This window comes from Panthera onca, chromosome C2, assembly GCF_046562875.1.
Source record: "Panthera onca isolate mPanOnc1 chromosome C2, mPanOnc1 haplotype 2, whole genome shotgun sequence".
Lineage (NCBI taxonomy): Eukaryota > Metazoa > Chordata > Mammalia > Carnivora > Felidae > Panthera > Panthera onca.
Genome location: NC_138347.1, coordinates 39,927,824 through 39,946,088, shown reverse-complemented (window position 1 = coordinate 39,946,088; position 18,265 = coordinate 39,927,824). Strand labels below are relative to the sequence as shown.

Here is an 18,265-nt window from a genome sequence, read left to right as displayed (position 1 = left end):
TTAAGTTTAGCATAAAACAACCAATTCCAAGTTACCTTGAAACATTCCATAATACAAAATTTCAAAAAAATTCTTATGAAGTATGGCCATCGCTTATGTCAGTAATATCTATGGCTCTCAGGTTACTTATGTTTGCTACAGTATCCCCAGCATGGTTTTCATAGTTTTTCAAAATTGCATTGTTGAGTCTGAATCAGTAGTTGGCAATATATTTGTTCATTAGTTTTCTCTAGACCTTTTGATTTAAACTTTTAGTATTTATAGTTTCTTAAAATTTTGTAGTATGTATTTTTATGTTATTTTCAAGATCTAGTGAGAAGTCATCAAAAAAAAAAAAAAACCCACAAAACCTCTCACATATAAACATTTGTTACTGTATTAGTAGCAAAAAGACACCTAGTATTTTTCAATTCACTTTAGGATTATTTCTTTGAGGGACACTTATTTTTGAAGTTCTTGATTCCTTTCTAAAATGTCTGAATTACTGAAGTTGTCAAAGTTTCAGATTTCTCCCTTTCCGTCCATCTATACCCCAGAACCAGGTTCCCTCTTGGGCACGGATTATGTGTGGGTGAGGAGGAAGATGGTTCAGATTGATAAAGCAATACCCCTGGGAAAAAGACGATTAACATGTAGAAAGGGATTTCCCTGCAGTATAAATACCAGCACGCGCCCTCCTGGTTGCTTCAGAGCCTTCCTGATGTATATATGCAGGTAGTGAGATTTGAAACGGCCCTTTGAAACTGTAATATAATCAAACTGATTTGGGGAGCAGCAGTTCTCCTTTTTCTACTCTCTTGTGGGAATGAGTTGCCAACCTTTTACTTCGGCTGATACCTTTATACCTCTGAATTCCGAGTCTTCTGCAACTCTGCCTCTGATAATGCATCACAGCGCTGCCGAGTGCCTCCCGGTCTCCAACCACGCCACCAATGTGATGTCTACAGGTACTGACTCCCATCCGGGTCTCCGTGCGGCTGGGCCTAAAGATTTCAGGATGGATCCTTTGGATCTTGTTAGCTTAGCATCTCCTCGCTTCTTTCATTTTCTCCTTTAATTTAAGTTAAATATTAAGTACATTTAAAAAGCCAAAGTACCTAAGAAATTGTTAAAGAACTATTAGTAAGCGTTGTAATTTCAATTGTTGGTTTTATTATAAAGAAGATTTTCTACATAACAGTGAGTCTGGGTGTTTTTAATCCAAAAAGCATTTTTATGTAAGCATTTATGGATCAAGAGCAAACTAAAGCAATAGCCTAAATAGTGTTTAAAAGGTGTTACTTCTTTATCTTAAAGATGTATTTGGTTTTACCATGTCCAAAAACAGCCATATACCTCACAGTAAACACAACTGAATGATTCCCAATACCAAAAACTACGGATTTCAAAGAATAAAATAATTAAATGATTTTAACAAATATATTTTTAGCATAATTCAAAATTCAAAAATCAAAACTAGAAGACACATGTAACATTTAGAACCCATAAAACTGAGTTAAAATCTCTCAAAACTGAGTTCTGAAGAGACTTCAATCTCTAACGAAATTTTAATGTTTTCTTACAGAACTTTCTTATGTAAAAATTAAACTTGAAAATTTGAATATATTGTCTCAAATACAAATAGGTATGTGTTGCTAATGCACCCTTTCTTTATGCAGTAACAAGGTTTTTAAAGTAGATTTATAAGCGGACAAAGTTTTGAATTAAGTAAATTTCTTTCATAAGTAAGTTTGGGATTAATCTGCAGCTGAATTTTTTTAAAATCTAGAGAGTATGTATCTGGATTGTGGTAAAATTATTAATGTAGAGGGTTTTTTTTTTTCATCTACCAAAGATTCTCATAATTTAAATAAAAAGGCAATAATGGAAGTCTCCCAAACATATTTTTTGGAAAATATAATAAAGTATTTTAACCAAAAATATGTGCTGTAATTAAATGTAAGCAGTTATCACAGTTAATTGTATATTTTAAATAATAGGTATATCTATTCTAAGTATATATTTAAATAATATTTAAATACATGATTATAGCATTTGATTTTATAATTTTTCCATCAGATCAAATTATAATATACTAGGTAAGGAAGTAGAAATAATGCCTATAATGAAAAGAGCATTGGATATAACATGGGTTTCATGTTTGTTTAATTTTGGATTGCATAGTGAGATTTTTATATTTGATCATTATAATATAAAATATTATAATGTAAAATTACTTTCGTTCTTTCTACATGTCAATTTTAAAATGAAAATTTGAAGATTTATCAATAGTAAGAGAAAATGTTGCTTTCTGAAGTGACCTCATATCTCTAATCGCTAGATTGTATCTCAGAATTTTCAAAGGATTCTAATTCTATACTTAATAATACCTTATATTTATTCAAGAATTTATAATCATATTTATGCAAACCTATCACTATGTTCAGGATATGAAGGAAAAATGAGGAAATACATAAGGAGTGGTTTTATTGTCAATACCCATACTTTTAGTCAACTTGGTGATTCATGCTTAAAGCTTGATTAAAGTTTAGCAATTCAAATTTATTTTATAATACACATTGATTCCACAAGACAAGTAAAACTATGAATGAGGTAATATTTATATACTGCTTTCAAACTTTACAGATCTCAAGTCACTCAATTTTTTTTGACCAGCTTTATTATTAGAATTTTTGCATTGATTGTGGGCATCCAGAAAACTTCTTGATTTCAACATCAACATAAAGACATCATCCACTGTCATGGATTTTTCATCAACATCTGCATTTAGTGGGGTTTTTATGATTGTATCCAAATAGAGACCAGTTGCTTGGCCATTTTCTCTTTGATAGAAGAAATTGTTAGGAGAATAGAGATAATGACTGTTCAAGAGTTGGTTTCTGTTTTCATTCCTCTAGAGAAAGACCACTATATACAACCATATTATACAAGAATTTTAAGAGATTATTCCTCCAGTTTATTGTAATGTGTATATGAGATGGAACCTACAAGAATTCTGCAACTCCCAATTGGCCAATGTCCAAACTGGTCAGTCACCCCTCATAGAGCACAACATAATTAAAGATTGTTATCATCCACATTGATAATTTATGATCTGGTTACCTAAGACAAAATTTGATTTCTGCTTTTAGCCTCCTCAGCAGAAAATTTCCCCCAAGTGAAAACAAATTATTGCCATATAACTTTAAGAATCCCATAAATGTGTCTTTTTGCAATGAAATGACTGTGTCTTGAATCCTCATACATTTTCTTACCAGTCCCGTCTATTTTGTCTTTGATCCAAACTCCTAAATGTTTGTGTGCATATTTCCTGGTGACATCGTTGGGAAACACAGCAACAGGACTTCATTATTCTGTTCCTTCCTGTCATTATGGAAACCAGCCATCGACCTATGGAGTGATGGCAGGTAAGAAAAATTGTCTGCATATGTGAGGTTGAGTTTGGGGACACTAAGATGGATTTCTTGGGTCTGAGAGAATCTTATTATTTATTATTTTTTATTCTCCACTTAGTTAACATACAGCGTAGTCTTGGCTTCAGGAGGGTCTGAGGGAACCTTTAACAGAATGTGTCATGAAATTCTTATTGCTTAACCTTGGAAATTGCTGGTAAACCACTACTTACTGAAATGTTCCCTAATATGTGATACCTTCAGAGATCATAATGGTTACACCTGATTGCCCTTATTCTACATAACCCTGAACTTCTGTGCTTAACTCTTTTGTTTGCTTTGTATGAATTTTACTCTAGTTCATTACTGCCAAACTGCAGATTGTCACTTGATGTTATTGATGTTACTTATGTCACCAGTTATAATATGGTTGTGACTAGCCTCTCGTGCTTATTTAAGTTTAAACAAACTAGCTAAAATAAGGTCAAATTTAAAATTTAGTTCTTCGGTTGCAGTAGCCACATTTCAAGTGTTAATAAACTCATGTGGCTACCAAAGCAGACAACACAGACTTCTACAACATCTCCCTCGTTGCAGTATTTCTTCTGGATATTTGGCCCGTGAGGTAAACAAGACATTGAAAGCTAAGAGTGAATCGTAGCGGCTTTAGTGATAGTTGTTTAAAGCTGTGGCAGCTCTGAGTTGTTGTTAGTCTTAAATGAGATTGAAATAGTTGAAGTTACTTTTGTTTTTCCTCTGGACAAAAAAGCATCACTAGATCAAGGTTAATTATTTATTGATGCTTGTATGAAAGCACTGATAACACATTTCTTAAGAGGAAAATCTGACCTAATCTATTCATAACAAACCTTATGACTTAATTTTAAGATACGGCCAGGCAAAAGATTTTAAGGGTTTAACAAAGTACACAATTTTGTATACATATTTTTTAGGTATTCTTTGACCTTTTATATTGGTTACTACAGGGAGAGAAACCTTATGGGTGACAATAAACTACTGAGGTTCTATGTGAGAAAATAAGAGAGAGAGTATGTGTGATACTAAGGGAGAAGCTTTAGATAAATGAATCCTATATTAAGGAAATCTTTTTTTTTTTTTAGTTTATTTATTTTGATAGGAAGAGAGAGAATCCCAAGCAGGCTCCATGCTGTCAGCTTGAGCCCCATGTGGAGGTTGATCTCAGGAAACGTGAGATCATGATCTAAGCAGAAATCAAGTCAGACACTTAACTGACCGAGCCACCCAAGCACTCTTGAGGAAATCTTTTCTAACTGCTTTGTCTTGTTATCATCCCTAATAAGTGATGGGTGGGGGGGGGGGGGAACCCATGGATTTACAACTATAAATTTGAAATAAAATTTAACAAGTATTTTAGTTCAACATTTAATTTCTCCAATTTTTTTCATGTTGAGACTAAATAAAACATTAAAACTTCAAGCTATTCCAGAAACAATGATCTCCACTTACATTCCGTCAATGAGCATTCTACGTAAACTAGTATCCTCACCTTTATGGTAAGATGAAGACTAATGAAGACCTGTAAGTCCTAGTATCTTTTTTTAGTAATTATGAAATGGGGACGGCCATATTTTTCCCCTTGGAAGACTGATTATTTATGATTCATATATTTAATAGTTAATCAGTATTCATGGTTAATGAGAACAGCCCTTGTTGATGATAAGCTACTCTCATTATAAACATAGTAGAATGTGCATTGAGCCAATAGAGGTGTAGGCAGAATGCTTTGTATGGCCCACAACACATTGGGATCTTGAAGACCAGATGTGACCAGCACATGGCTGTACGCGACTGTCTCTTGGAGGAGCAGCCTTGATGACCACAAAGCCAGGTCCAACTTGAGGTGCCTTCGAAACTAGCAACAGGTGGCAGAGGATGGAGGTTCACCATAGACCAAACACTGAGATGGTTTTTGCTACCACCTCCCTCCCCCTTGAGGCTACTGCCCTAGTGGGTTTGCAGCTGGCCTGAGAATTCTAACCCGTTTCTAGTTTCCAGGCCCAGGCTCACAATGAGAGTCCACAGGCAGTGGGGGCTGTACTGACAAGCTCCCTCGGCAGGCACTCAGCAAACCCTCTTCCTCACTGCAGTTGAAAAGGAGAGCTTCCAGAAAAGCCCTTTAAAATGATCCAAAGCCTGCTTTAGTGACATGAACAGCAATATGGTCATGCTAAGACTTGAATGTATCACTAGAGTCTTAAAAGTTATTTATATTTAGTCACCGAAAGAAATACTCACCGTGGCAAGCATCGAGATTATATTTGAATATCTTTTGAGAGTGATATGCTTTATTATTGGAATGTCATTATTTTGACATGTATTTAGTATTGGTTTTTGCATCCTAGATTAAACCCCAGAGAATCTGAACTCTTCTGTCTTTATCCCCAGAGAAGCTACACAAATTGAGTTATAAAACGCAGGAATTCAAAAATAAGAGCACAGAGATATAAAATACACCAGAGAAACCTGGCTATGTCATTGGAATTTTCTGAGAAGCCTCAGAGCATTCATCAAATCAGCCACTTGCCCACACTCCGCAGAAGCGTCTTATTATCTACAATAAAGACAGGTTTATTGTCACGTATGCGATATGAAAGGAATCTAGAGAAAGACATATATTTCAAAGGATGTGAAATTGCTTTATTTTACTGTGGTACTCTTATACCCGTACTCTGATGCTTATATTTAGTTTGAATGTTTTGTTAAATTAATAACCCACTGGAAGGGAAGAGCTATAGCTAATATTTGTTAAGGTTAGTAGGGAGGATTTTTTAAATTATGAAATGAATCCACCATGCCTTATCCATATGTGGGCACACCAAAGAGAAAGATGCATTGGGAACAATGAATTAGCCACACCATGAACTAATTACAAACCTGTTCAAGTCACTTAACCTCTCTGAGTTTTAATCTCTTCCTATCTGAGTTGTGGTGAGAGCTACAACTTTATTGAGGTTGAATTGTGGCAAATTTGTACTAACTTGACCTGGCTTTCCCATGATCTTCTCTTTAGATACTGTTGCAGCTAAATGCCTTCTTCTGTCCCTTCATCCCTGAGAATTTAGATTATTCAACAGCCTACAACATGGATAACAGGAAACAGTGAATTAAAATTGCTCTCTAAGTGGAGGCTGGTGGCTCAGTAGGTTGAGTGTCCAACTCTTGACTTTGGCTCCGGTCATGATCCCAGAATCATGGGATTGAGCCCTATGTGGGATTCCGCACAAGCAAGAAGCCTGCTTAAGATTCTCTCTCTCTTCCTCTGCCCCTCTCCCCTACTCTCTTTATTTAAAATAAAAAAAATTTTTCAATGTCAATTTAAAAATTTAAAAAAAAGCTCTTCAAAGTCTCTTCTAGATGAACACAACACAAAAGAACAACAAAAAGACCTCAAATGCTAATTCTTGAGTATTTGAAATTGATTCTCTTCTGAAGGGGGGTGAAAGCTAGGCAACACGCTCAGTGGGCTGTCCGCTCTGCCCACCATCCTGGGGAAACTGAGCAAATCAGCGGCACAGTAATGTGTGTTAAACACAGCAAGGTCATATTATATAACGGCCAAGCCAAAATGAGGTATGAGAGTCCTCATTTGAAAATTAATTTCAAGAGGGGGGCTCCTGGGTGGCTCAGTCGGTTGGGCATCTGACTTCGGCTCAGGTCATGATCTCACAGTTCGTGAGTTCAAGCCCCGCCTCAGGCTCTGTGCTGACAGCTCGGAGCCTGGAGCCTGTTTCAGATCCTCTCTCTGACCTCTCTCTCTGACCCTCCCCTGACCCTCCCCTGTTCATGCTCTGTCTCTCCCTGTCTCAAAAATAAACATTAAAAAAATTAATTTCAAGAGAAAAGTAAAATAGCTGAGGTTTGGAACGATGAATTTTTTTTTTAAGTTTATTTTTGAGAAAGAAAGAAAATGGGGGAGGGGCAGATAGAGAGGGAGATGCAGAATCCAAAGCAGGCTCCAGGCTCTGAGCTGTCAGCACAAAGCCTGACACGGGGCTAAAACCCACGAACTGTGAGATTATGACCTGAGCTGAAGTTGGAAGCTTAACTGACTGAACCATCCAGGCACCCGCATTGTTTTGTTTTGTTTCTTTTTAATAATAAGTGAATAAGAAAAGATAATTATGACCGAAAATGCCCTCTCTAACTGCTCATATGCAATAGACAACAGAAATCAGTTTGATGGTTGACATAGAGAAATAGTCAACTTTGGAGCCCAGCTCTCATTCTGAAGTTGTTTTCTTTCCTCTTCTCCTCCTTTGTCTCCCCCTCTGCAGTTCCTCATTCCTCCCCCCACTCCTTCCTTCCTCTTCTTTCTCTTCTTCCTTCTTTCTCCTCCTTTTTTCTACCTCTCCTTTTTTATTTTGTTTCTCCCTAACTTGTTCTGGTGGTGTTGACTCTGAGGGAGGAAGTAATTCTGAAGGTTTGGGGTTTTTGTTTGTTTGTTTGTTTTTTAACCTCTGAATCAGAAAAAACTGTTTCGTAGCAGTAACATGAGGCATTTTCCCTAAGTTTTCTTAGTCTCTCAACTACTCAATTTGATCACTGTAGGAGGAAAGCATTCCCAGGCCACGTGGAAACAAATGGGCATGGCCGTGTTCCAAATAAATTACAAAACCATGCAGAGGATCCCTGCTGTATATGGATAAGATTTTCCCCGTGCATAGAAAAGATCACAATTCACACTTCTGGTTTGCCTCACTTGGTCAGGTGTGAAGAACAAATAAATAAATAAATAAATAAATGAATGAATGAATGAATGAATGAAAACATTGAAATACACATTCCTTTGCATGTCTCCAGCAAAATGGTGAATTTTACTGTGTCCCTCTGGTTCCCCTGTGTGTTCTTGTAAGGCTTCAAGTCCGGACCCTCAGAGACATTGTCAGCATCCAGAGCCACGTGCTCCGGAAGAGCAATTCGCCCCATACCATAGTGTGTTGAACCAGCCACCTTGGCCTCCCCATTGCTACCTTTAAAAGATTTACCTCTTTTCTTCTCCCACGTCCGCCACATGGAAATATATGACCCAGCAATTTAGGAAAGCTTTTGTGAGGAGCACCTGGGTGGCTCTGTCCATTAAGCATTCTGCTCAGGTCTTGATCTCACAGTTTGTGAGTTCAAGCCCCACATCTGACTGAGCACTGATGGTACAAGATTCTCTCTCTCTCCCTCCTTCTCCTCCCCTTCCCTGCTCGTGCCCTCTCCCTCTCTCAACACAAATAAAAGAAAGGTTTGGGTGGATTAATCTACAACATGAAAATATACTTCAGACTGTAAATAAGGTGCAAACACTTCCAAGAGGTTTAGCTGTGTGCTTCTCTAGCCTCACACTGCTTTATCTGTGTTTTGGAAATTGTTTATGAGACTCTGGCTACAGAGGATTCATTGCTTCTTTTATCTTCTTCCCACTTTTAAAATTTTTTTTATGACATCTCTTTTTTAACATTTATTTACTTTTGAGAGAGACAGAGCATGAGCAGGGAGGGGCAGAGAGAGAGGAGACAAAATCCGAAGCAGCCTCCAGGCTCTGCGCTGTCAGCACAGAGCCTCACATGGGCCCAAACCCACGAACCGTGAGATCATGACCTGAGCCAAAGTCGGACGCTTAACCAACTGAGCTACCCAGGTGCCCCGTTTTTGTTTTTGTTTTTGTTTTTGTTTTTAATCAGTACTTCAGAAAGATTTAATATCTTTCCATACATACCCTACCAGTCACTGTCCACTCTCCCCCAAATATAGGATCATATGAGACACACAGCACTTTGCCTTTGCTTATGACTGTCATGAATTTCTGTTTAAAGTTAATTCCAGGAGAAATGTGTCTGTGCAGATAACTGTGGATATATTCACTTAATGAAAAATACAAACATATCACACATTGTGTTTTCCTTTGCTCTGGATGCCAAACCTTTGAACATAGTATCTCCTGTGTACTTTTCATGGACTCACATTCAAATTTATATTTTAAATGTTGATTTTCCCAGAGTATCTTTTAAGTTTATTTATTTATTTTGAGAGAGAGGGTGAGAGAGAACGCAGGGGAGAGGCAGAGAGAGAATCCCAAGCAGGGTCTGAACTGTCAGATGCAGGGCTCAAACTCATGGACTGTGAGATCATGACGTGAGCCGAAATCAAGAGTCAGATGCTTAAGGGACTCAGCCACCCAGGCACCGCTTTCCAGGGTATTTATAATATATAAACTACCTCTATAATTTTCCAGAAATAGAGGTGGCTCTCTTCTAATATTGTAATAAACTATAATATTTTTGTCTGAAAGTATATGTTTAATGTAGCCAAATATATTTAAACTGCAGATGTCTTTAAAGGAAAGTACATTTGGCTTACCTGAGTACAGATTGCCTAAAAATTGAATGAGGTGATTATTTCAGTGTGGTTTATTACAGTGCTCATTGGACTTTAGATCTGGTTTTAGCTGTATAGTTGATTCATTGTAGCATCCAATGGAGGTTGTTTAACTTCCTTTTACTTAAATTTTCTAAATTTTAAATTGTGAATAAAATTTGTTTCTATTTCACTTATATAAAGACAAGATGACAAGTGTGAAATGGACACAGCACAAAGTATCACGTAGATTTGTAGCAGTGTGTGACTATGGTCAGCAAGAAAAATAAAAAACGATGACCACAAAGGCTAATAAATAGACCTTACGGCATAGCATATAAAAGATATGTAACAAATTATTTATGGAAAATAAAAATTTGACTTAGGTAAAATGAGTTATCTGAAGTGCTTTAAAATACATTAAATGTGTAAAATCACACAGCAGACGGCACATATATATACACAGTGGGATATTACTCTGCCTTAAAGAATGAGACGGCCATTTGTCACGGATGGAGCTAGAGAGTATTATGCTAAGTGAAATAAGTCAGAGAAAGAAAAATACCAAATGAGTTTACTTATATGTGGAATCTAAAAAAACAAAACAAATGAACAAACAAAGCAGAAACAGACCCATAAATACAAAGAACAAACTGATGGTTGCCAGAGGAAAGAGGGAGAGACATGGGCAAACTGGGTGAGGGGGAGTAGGAGATACGGGCTTCCAGGTATGGAATGAGTAAGCCACAGGGATGAAAGGTAGAGCACAAGGAATGTGGTCAATGATATTGCTTAAATTTTTTTTTAAGGTTATTTTTGAGACAGAGACAGAGCATGAACGGGGGAGGGTCAGAGAGAGAGGGAGACACAGAATCCAAAACAGGCTCCAGGCTCTGAGCTGTCAGCACAGAGCCCGACGCGGGGCTCGAACTCACGGACCATGAGATCATGACCTGAGCCGAAGTCGGACGCTCAACCGACTGAGCCACCCAGGTGCCCCTGTGGTCAATGATATTGTAACAGCATCATCTGGTGACAGATGGCAGTAGCTACACTTAGAGCAAGCACAGCAAACACAGAGTCGTCCAATCACTGTGGCGTATACCTGAACCAACGTAACATTGCGTGTCAAATATACTTCAATACAAAAAATAATAAAATAGTAAGGTAGAGAAAAAACCTCAGCAGCTTATTTTTTTCTCTCTGCTTTTACTCTTTCTCATAGTACTTCATTAAGTGTCTTGAGTGACATTTGGTGTTTTTGAATGATACAAGAAGTGAAGATTGTTGTCATATATCTGAGTACCAACTCTTAAAGCCTAAGTGGAAGCAAAGTCTTGAGATAAATATTAAGCAAATCCTAAAATAAATGTGATCGGTTTCCTTTTATGTAATTTCTTTTACTTCAACTAGCAGAAATGCAAAGCTAATAGAAATTAGTAAACATTGGGACACCTGGGTGGCTCAGTCAGTTGCGTGTCCGACTTCGGCTCAGGTAATAATCTCATGGTTCATGAGTTAAAGCCCCACATCGACCTCTGACCGCTCAGAGCCTGGAGGCTGCTTCAGATTCTGTGTCTCCCTAGCTCTCTGCCCCTCCACCACTCACTCTCTGTCTCTTTCTCCCTCTCAAAAATAAGCATTAAAAAAAAAGAAATTAATAAACATTTTAAAAATTGATAGAACTGCTTTTGAAAATTTTATCTTGTCTGATCAATATACCACCCACTAAAGCATAGAGTGGACAATTAACTGACTTTAAAAAGTAAAACTGGGTAATTTGGGTTTGTAAAAGAAGCATGAATTTTTTTAGACAGGAATAGTTTCTTTCAAATATATTTCACAGCAGCTAAATTTATTTTATACTATTTTTGTTTAACTCCTCACTTGTATATTACTTTGCTCCCAAAAAGGACATTGTCTATGGAAAGGGGCACACTTTATAATTACGTATTGTCATATAAATAATGCAAGTCGATCATTTGCTGACTTACACTATTCTTTGGTTATTACATATTGATATATTAATATAAGATTTATATATTCTAGAAAATTACATTATTACTCATGTCTTTGATTTGTGAATGTATTTATAGAAAAATAATAGGTAGCATAAATTTGATATATTTTTTCAGTGTTTCCAAGAATGATTATTGCATACATTCTATAGTAATTTATTTTTAGCTTAAATATTTATTTATACTCATAAGAAAAATGATAAATTACCAAGTATTTTATTTGTATAAAATGTCTTGCTTATACAAGTGTCATTAACTATAAATTGAAGTGAAATCTCTACCAATAAAAACAATGTATTGATGAGGAAAAACAGAAATGTGTCGAAATTTGGCTGATGCTGTCCTGTCATCCACCCATGCTCCCCAACTGAGAGTGACTCTCCTTTCCTAGTACAGAATGAAATCTGCAAGAAGTTTTTAAAAAATTACATCTTTTAGTGTTTTTGTGATTTATTATTTAGCCCAGTTGATGTAATGCTTCATCATTTATGGGCGATTGCCTATCATATCTAGAATTGCACCCTTCCTTGTCATTAGTTTTGCTTCTTCAATAATAATCAAGAAATGATTCCATTATATTGTATACTTTTCAAGAAATCTTGATGCTGCCTTTTAATAGAACTTTAAAAATTACCTTTTTTCCTTTTACTCCTTGAATCTATTTAACCATATTAATGTATTTCATGTTCTCATTATTTTCTTTTCACCTGCCTTTGTTAAATTAAAAAAAAAAAGACACGATTATTTTCCCTTGAAATTAAGCATTGACTGATAAAACAGGGGAGCTTCTTAATATTGTAAAATTAATTTTCTAATACTAAGAAAACTTCCCAGCACAGCACTTTAAGCATATGCCTTGTTTATAATAAACATCACAGATTATTTGCGTAATGAATTAAAATAACAGAGATTGAAATCTACATTCCAGTTTTAGTTGAACCTCAGATTCACAGGAACAGGTGTCTTTTAAGAGAAAAATGAAATAATGGGAAACATACTTCTGAGAGTATTTGCTTATTTCTATTTTAATTATTTGCAATTCCCTGCTTTTTTCCTTTGGCATTATTTTTGTTTTTGCTGCTCTGGGGAAGGTGGAAAAGAAACATTTTTACTAAGCTACTCTGCTATTTTAGAAGGCTGAATGTTACTTAACCTTTTAGAACTGTGACAGCTAGGGGCGCCTGGTTGGCTCAGTCAGTTAAGCATCCAACTTGATTTCGGCTCAGGTCATGATCTCACAGTTTCTGAGATCAAGCCCTATGTTGGGCTCTGGGCTGACAGCATGGAGGTGGTTGGGATTCCCTGTCTCCCTCTCTCTCTCTGCTCCTCCCCCTCTCTCTCTTTCTCAAATAAATATGAAAAAAAATCTTTTTTTAATTTTGACAGCTGTAGGGAAATAATGGTTTCAAAGGTGCAAAACTTTTGCTTGTATAGAAATGGCGGACAATTACAAATCCCTTTCCTTTCCTCTCTTTGTTTATTCACAGGTAGCTTAACCCCTTGTCTTTACAAGTTTCCTGACCACACCTTGAGTCATGGCTTTCCTCCCATGCACCAGCCTCTTCTGGCAGAAGACCCCACCGTCACTGATTTCAAGCAGGAACTCAGGCGGAAAAGTAAATTGATTGAAGAGCCGATAGACATGGATTCTCCGGAAATCCGAGAACTTGAGAAGTTTGCCAATGAATTTAAAGTGAGAAGAATTAAGTTAGGTATGCACTTTTTAAGAGTAACAGGCATACACCTTAGTCTGCAAATCCTTACTATATTACTGTTCAGTCTCTTATACTCTACTCAGAAGTCTAAGACAGTTCTCATTCTACATCTCTGCTGTGGATATAAGTTACTCCAATTATGGAAATCCTACAAAAACCTTTATCTCCTTGTTAATTCTTAATATCCTAAATACATAGGTTTTTAAATTAATGCTATTTTTTCCCACTTACCTACCTCAAAATTTGTCTTGAAGTACTTGCTTTTCTATTTTATTTGAGCTTAGGAATAGATAAGTCATTCATATGATTCGAAGGCATAAAGGGCGTAAGTGAAATATATCCTTTCTGTTTGTCTTTCCTGTTTATCAGGTTTCTTTGCATCCTTCCAGAGATACCTTATGTACATATAAGCAACTATACAGACCTTTCAATATAGATTTTTTTCTATAAAAAAAAAAATGAGTTTGAGCTCAAATGAGTTTGAGCCCCACTTTGGGCTCCATGCTGACAGTGCAGAGCCCACTTGGGATTCTCTCTCTCTCTCTCTGCCCCTCCCCCTGCTTCCACACTATGTGTCTCTCTCAAAATAAACTCATTTTTAAAAAATCCTATGATGATTCACATCATAAATGCCATTTTGTACCTACATAAATTTATATGTAGGACAAGTGTTAAAAACACAATTTCTTAATTAAAGTGTATTTGTAATTTTGATAGATGTCGTCAAATTGGTCTGTATAGAGGTTGTACCAAATTTTACCACCACGAGTGTCTCTTGGCAAACTGCTCAGAATATAATCTTTATGAAGGCAGGAATTTTTTATTTTTATTTTTCCTTAAAAGCATATCCTCAGCACTTAGAACAGTGACCGACAGCACACAGAATAAAATTGTTGAAGAAAAATGTGGTTTAATCTTTTGGGTCTTTGCAAATCAGGTAAATCAGATAGGTCAAAGTGGTACCTCATGGTACTTTCATTTTAAATTTGAGTGAAGATTGAAAAACGGTACTTCATGTGTTTTACAGTCATTTGGAATTCTTTCTCTGTGAACTGTAGATAGCCTTTGCATGCTTTCTATTCAATAGTGTTTTTTAACATAAAATAACTATAAAAATTAACCTTGATTTAAATTCATGAAGTAGTGTATCTTTTAAATGGATTGAAAATGATAGTTCCACCCTCCGCACCTGTGGAATGAACCACAGGTAATTTTGTAATATTTATTGATGGGCATTGTATGCAACCATTTTATGCATACAGATATATAGCTATAGGCCCTGAATTAATATGCAATGACTATATATGATAAACACAGCAATAGGCATCTTTACAACAACCATTTTCAATGAGCTATTTATATTGCTGTTAATATTTCGAATTCAATGCTGATGGTTGATATCAACTTGTACTCTAAAAATGTTTTGGGACAATCAATGAGGATCTTTGGCCTGAAGCATTACCAAATGATATAATAAATGTCCTCGAAGATACATGTAAAATACTGGGTGATCACAGTCTCGGAATAAACATGTTTTTAGGGAAAGTAAACATAATTCTTAGTTTTACTTGGTGCCCTTTAGCAATATAGTTGAAAATTTTATAGTTGAGATAAAAATATTTGTGATATATCATACATTTTATGCATCATATTTAATACACTGTATTTTTTAGCATATATCATCAGACATTTAATAAAGACAGCAAAAATTTTTTAGTGTCTTATAAAATGTTTGATACCTCTATCCAATGTCACTAAGTACTGTGAATGGCAGATGTTCCTGTCTGAATTGTTTTGCCTTCTAGAAAAAATTAACTAAGAGTATTTTTTGAAGTACTTGACAATTCTACATGGAACTTACTAAACAGTTCTAAATTGCCAATGCATATGCTTAAAAGAAATACTTCATAAAGACCAAAAGAAAGACCAGAGTGAATCTTTCTTGAACAGCTGGAGCTAATGGGTCTTTATTGCCCTCTCACAGGATACACCCAAACCAATGTTGGGGAAGCCCTGGCAGCTGTGCATGGCTCAGAATTCAGTCAAACGACTATCTGCCGATTTGAAAACCTGCAGCTCAGCTTTAAAAACGCATGCAAACTAAAAGCAATATTATCAAAATGGCTGGAGGAAGCAGAGCAAGTCGGAGGTACTGAAGTTAGATCTCTGAGGGCTGTGTGATGTTTTAACCTAGAAACAATGGTAGGGAAAGACAGATACCATATGTTTTCACTCTTATGTGGATCCTGAGAAATTTAACAGAAGACCATGGGGGAGGGGAAGAAAAAAAAAAAAAAGGTTAGAGAGGGAGGGAGCCAAAGCATAAGAGACTCTTAAAAACGGAGAATGAGCTGATGGGGAGTGGGAGGGAGGGGAGGTGGGTGGGTGGTGGGCATTGAGGAGGGCACCTATTGGGATGAGCACTGGGTGTTGTATGGAAACCAATTTGACAATAAATTTCATATTACAAAAAATGTTTCATAATACTAAAAAAAGGAAGGATAATGAAAGCATAGAAATAAGTTTACTGAGAAGGGTAAACCGAGTGAGAAGATAAGCTGTAGAAGAACAGGTTTCTAGATAACGTGGCACAGGCATGAGGTGATGACATGACTTTTTTTTTTTTTATACACATCCAGATTTTTTGGCTCTGTGCTATACCATAGTGATTGTACAGGAATTTTTATAACCTAATATTACCGTAGGCAGAGAATTTGTACACACCAGTCTTCCAAATAAGTACGTAAGCAATTGCTAATGTAATAAAATTACCTACTCATACTACCATCAAAGCTGGATAAAGAGCAAAGTTTGAGAGCTTTTCAATAAAATGTTCCAAGGAAACTATGGTAGGGTCATCATTTATAGATGTTTGTCTTTGCAGTTAGTATTTCTGCCTTAACATTTTTGTGCTGGGTCTTGTACTATAAAATAACACAGAATGCAAAACTGTAAAACAAAAATGTATAGACTTTATTTTGCATTGTTTTATAAAGAAAACTTGAAACTCAAATCTGACAGTTTTTTAAAACCTTTGTTTTTGCAATTGTTTCTCTTTTCCCCATTACAGCTTTATACAATGAAAAAGTGGGAGCAAATGAAAGGAAAAGGAAGCGAAGAACAACTATAAGGTATTCTTTTGAGACACTAAAAGGTATAGAGGAAATGGAATATATACATATATATATGTATATCTATATATATTCATACAGATATATATATATAGTGTGTGTGTGTATATATATGTGTGTATATATATATATATATATATATATATATATGGAAGAGTATTTGAGGATAACATAGGTGCAACATAACACAAATGCATGGTGAATAGAGTCCATTGAAAAAACAAGATTGGTGGAAAAGCATAATTTAATAACCTAGAGCCAGTAAGAACATTCACTCCACAAGTTTTTGGCTAAAACAAGAATTAAACAATTACTTATACAAAGTGTTTATTTCTGCTGTCCTTTCAGATATGTCTTGCTCTGGCAATATGGTATCTATGTTATTAAAAATAGCAAAAGTAGCAATCAGTATTTCAGTCTCTTAAAGTCCAACATGGTTCCTTGCATTTCAAGCTAGAAAGACTGTTGGCTCATCTTTTGGTAATTTGTGTGAAAATTACAGAGGAAATGCTAAAATATACATTTTGTTTTGGTCGATGAGTTATTCACTAAACATCTCACCTATTATAAATAACTTAAATGATTTCTGAGGGACATTTAGAAATGCCCACACAAGTGTTCATTTCCTTTTCAGGAAGTCAGTGCCCTCTAGTGGCACAAAGTTGGATAAACATAAAGTCTAAATTCCCTTATTTCTTCCTGTGACTCTGCTTACGGTACCCTGTGTAACACAAGCATCTAAATGTTCTACAGGCTACACACTTATCTTTGTTGAAGCTTTGGAAATGTTTTCAGAGTCTTTAAATATTTTCATGTTGATATTTATGAAATTCAACATTACTGAATTTTGATCTGCCAAAACATCATTAAAACACCTTAATCTCACACTTCTCTATACCCCTCCCTACTCAGTATCGCTGCTAAAGATGCTCTGGAGAGACACTTTGGAGAACAGAATAAACCTTCCTCTCAAGAGATCATGCGAATGGCTGAAGAACTGAATCTTGAGAAAGAAGTAGTAAGAGTTTGGTTTTGCAATAGAAGGCAGAGAGAAAAACGGGTGAAAACAAGTCTGAATCAGAGTTTATTTACTATTTCTAAGGAGCACCTTGAATGCAGATAAAATTTACTATTGTGTAACATCCAATTTTTCTGTTTTTCTTTCCTTTCTCTTCCCCAACAAAAATAGAAATTAGTTATTTGGTTGGCTTCAAAAATTTTATATCAACAACTTTTGCAGACGCTTTTCTACTTTAAAAAATTAATACAATTTAAATATTGGTGACTTATTTTCTTTAAAATATTCTCAGAAGCCAAACTGTGTATTTTTAAGCCAAAGATACCAATAGGAATAAAACAATAATTCTTTCAAAGTCTTTCTCACTCCCTCTTTATCTACACACGCACACATGGAGTGTGCACATGGGTCTTTCAAGATTCCTTTTCCCAAGGCTGTTTATTAGCTTTTTAATATTTCAGTCATAATGCTAAATAAAGAATATCGCCATAGAAAATACAATTAGAAAATTGTGACCAATGTCCTGTTTACCATCAGCACTAATAGTTTGTTTGAACTAAATTGTTTGCACTTAAGAGCTGGAGGTGCGTTAGAATTTTATTAGTGC

At 35.8% G+C, this 18,265-nt stretch overlaps 1 protein-coding gene across 1 annotated transcript; it reads left to right on the top strand.

The window, feature by feature from the left end:
• The first annotated feature begins 364 nt into the window (after positions 1–364).
• On the top strand, positions 365–18,113 carry POU1F1 (POU class 1 homeobox 1). The gene is made up of 6 exons (XM_060640241.3): positions 365–947; positions 3,258–3,407; positions 13,282–13,506; positions 15,494–15,658; positions 16,580–16,640; positions 17,553–18,113. The coding sequence occupies exons 1-6, from the start codon at positions 806–808 to the stop codon at positions 17,761–17,763; spliced, it is 954 nt and encodes a 317-aa protein (XP_060496224.1). The 5' UTR covers positions 365–805; the 3' UTR covers positions 17,764–18,113.
• Positions 18,114–18,265: the final 152 nt, after the last annotated feature.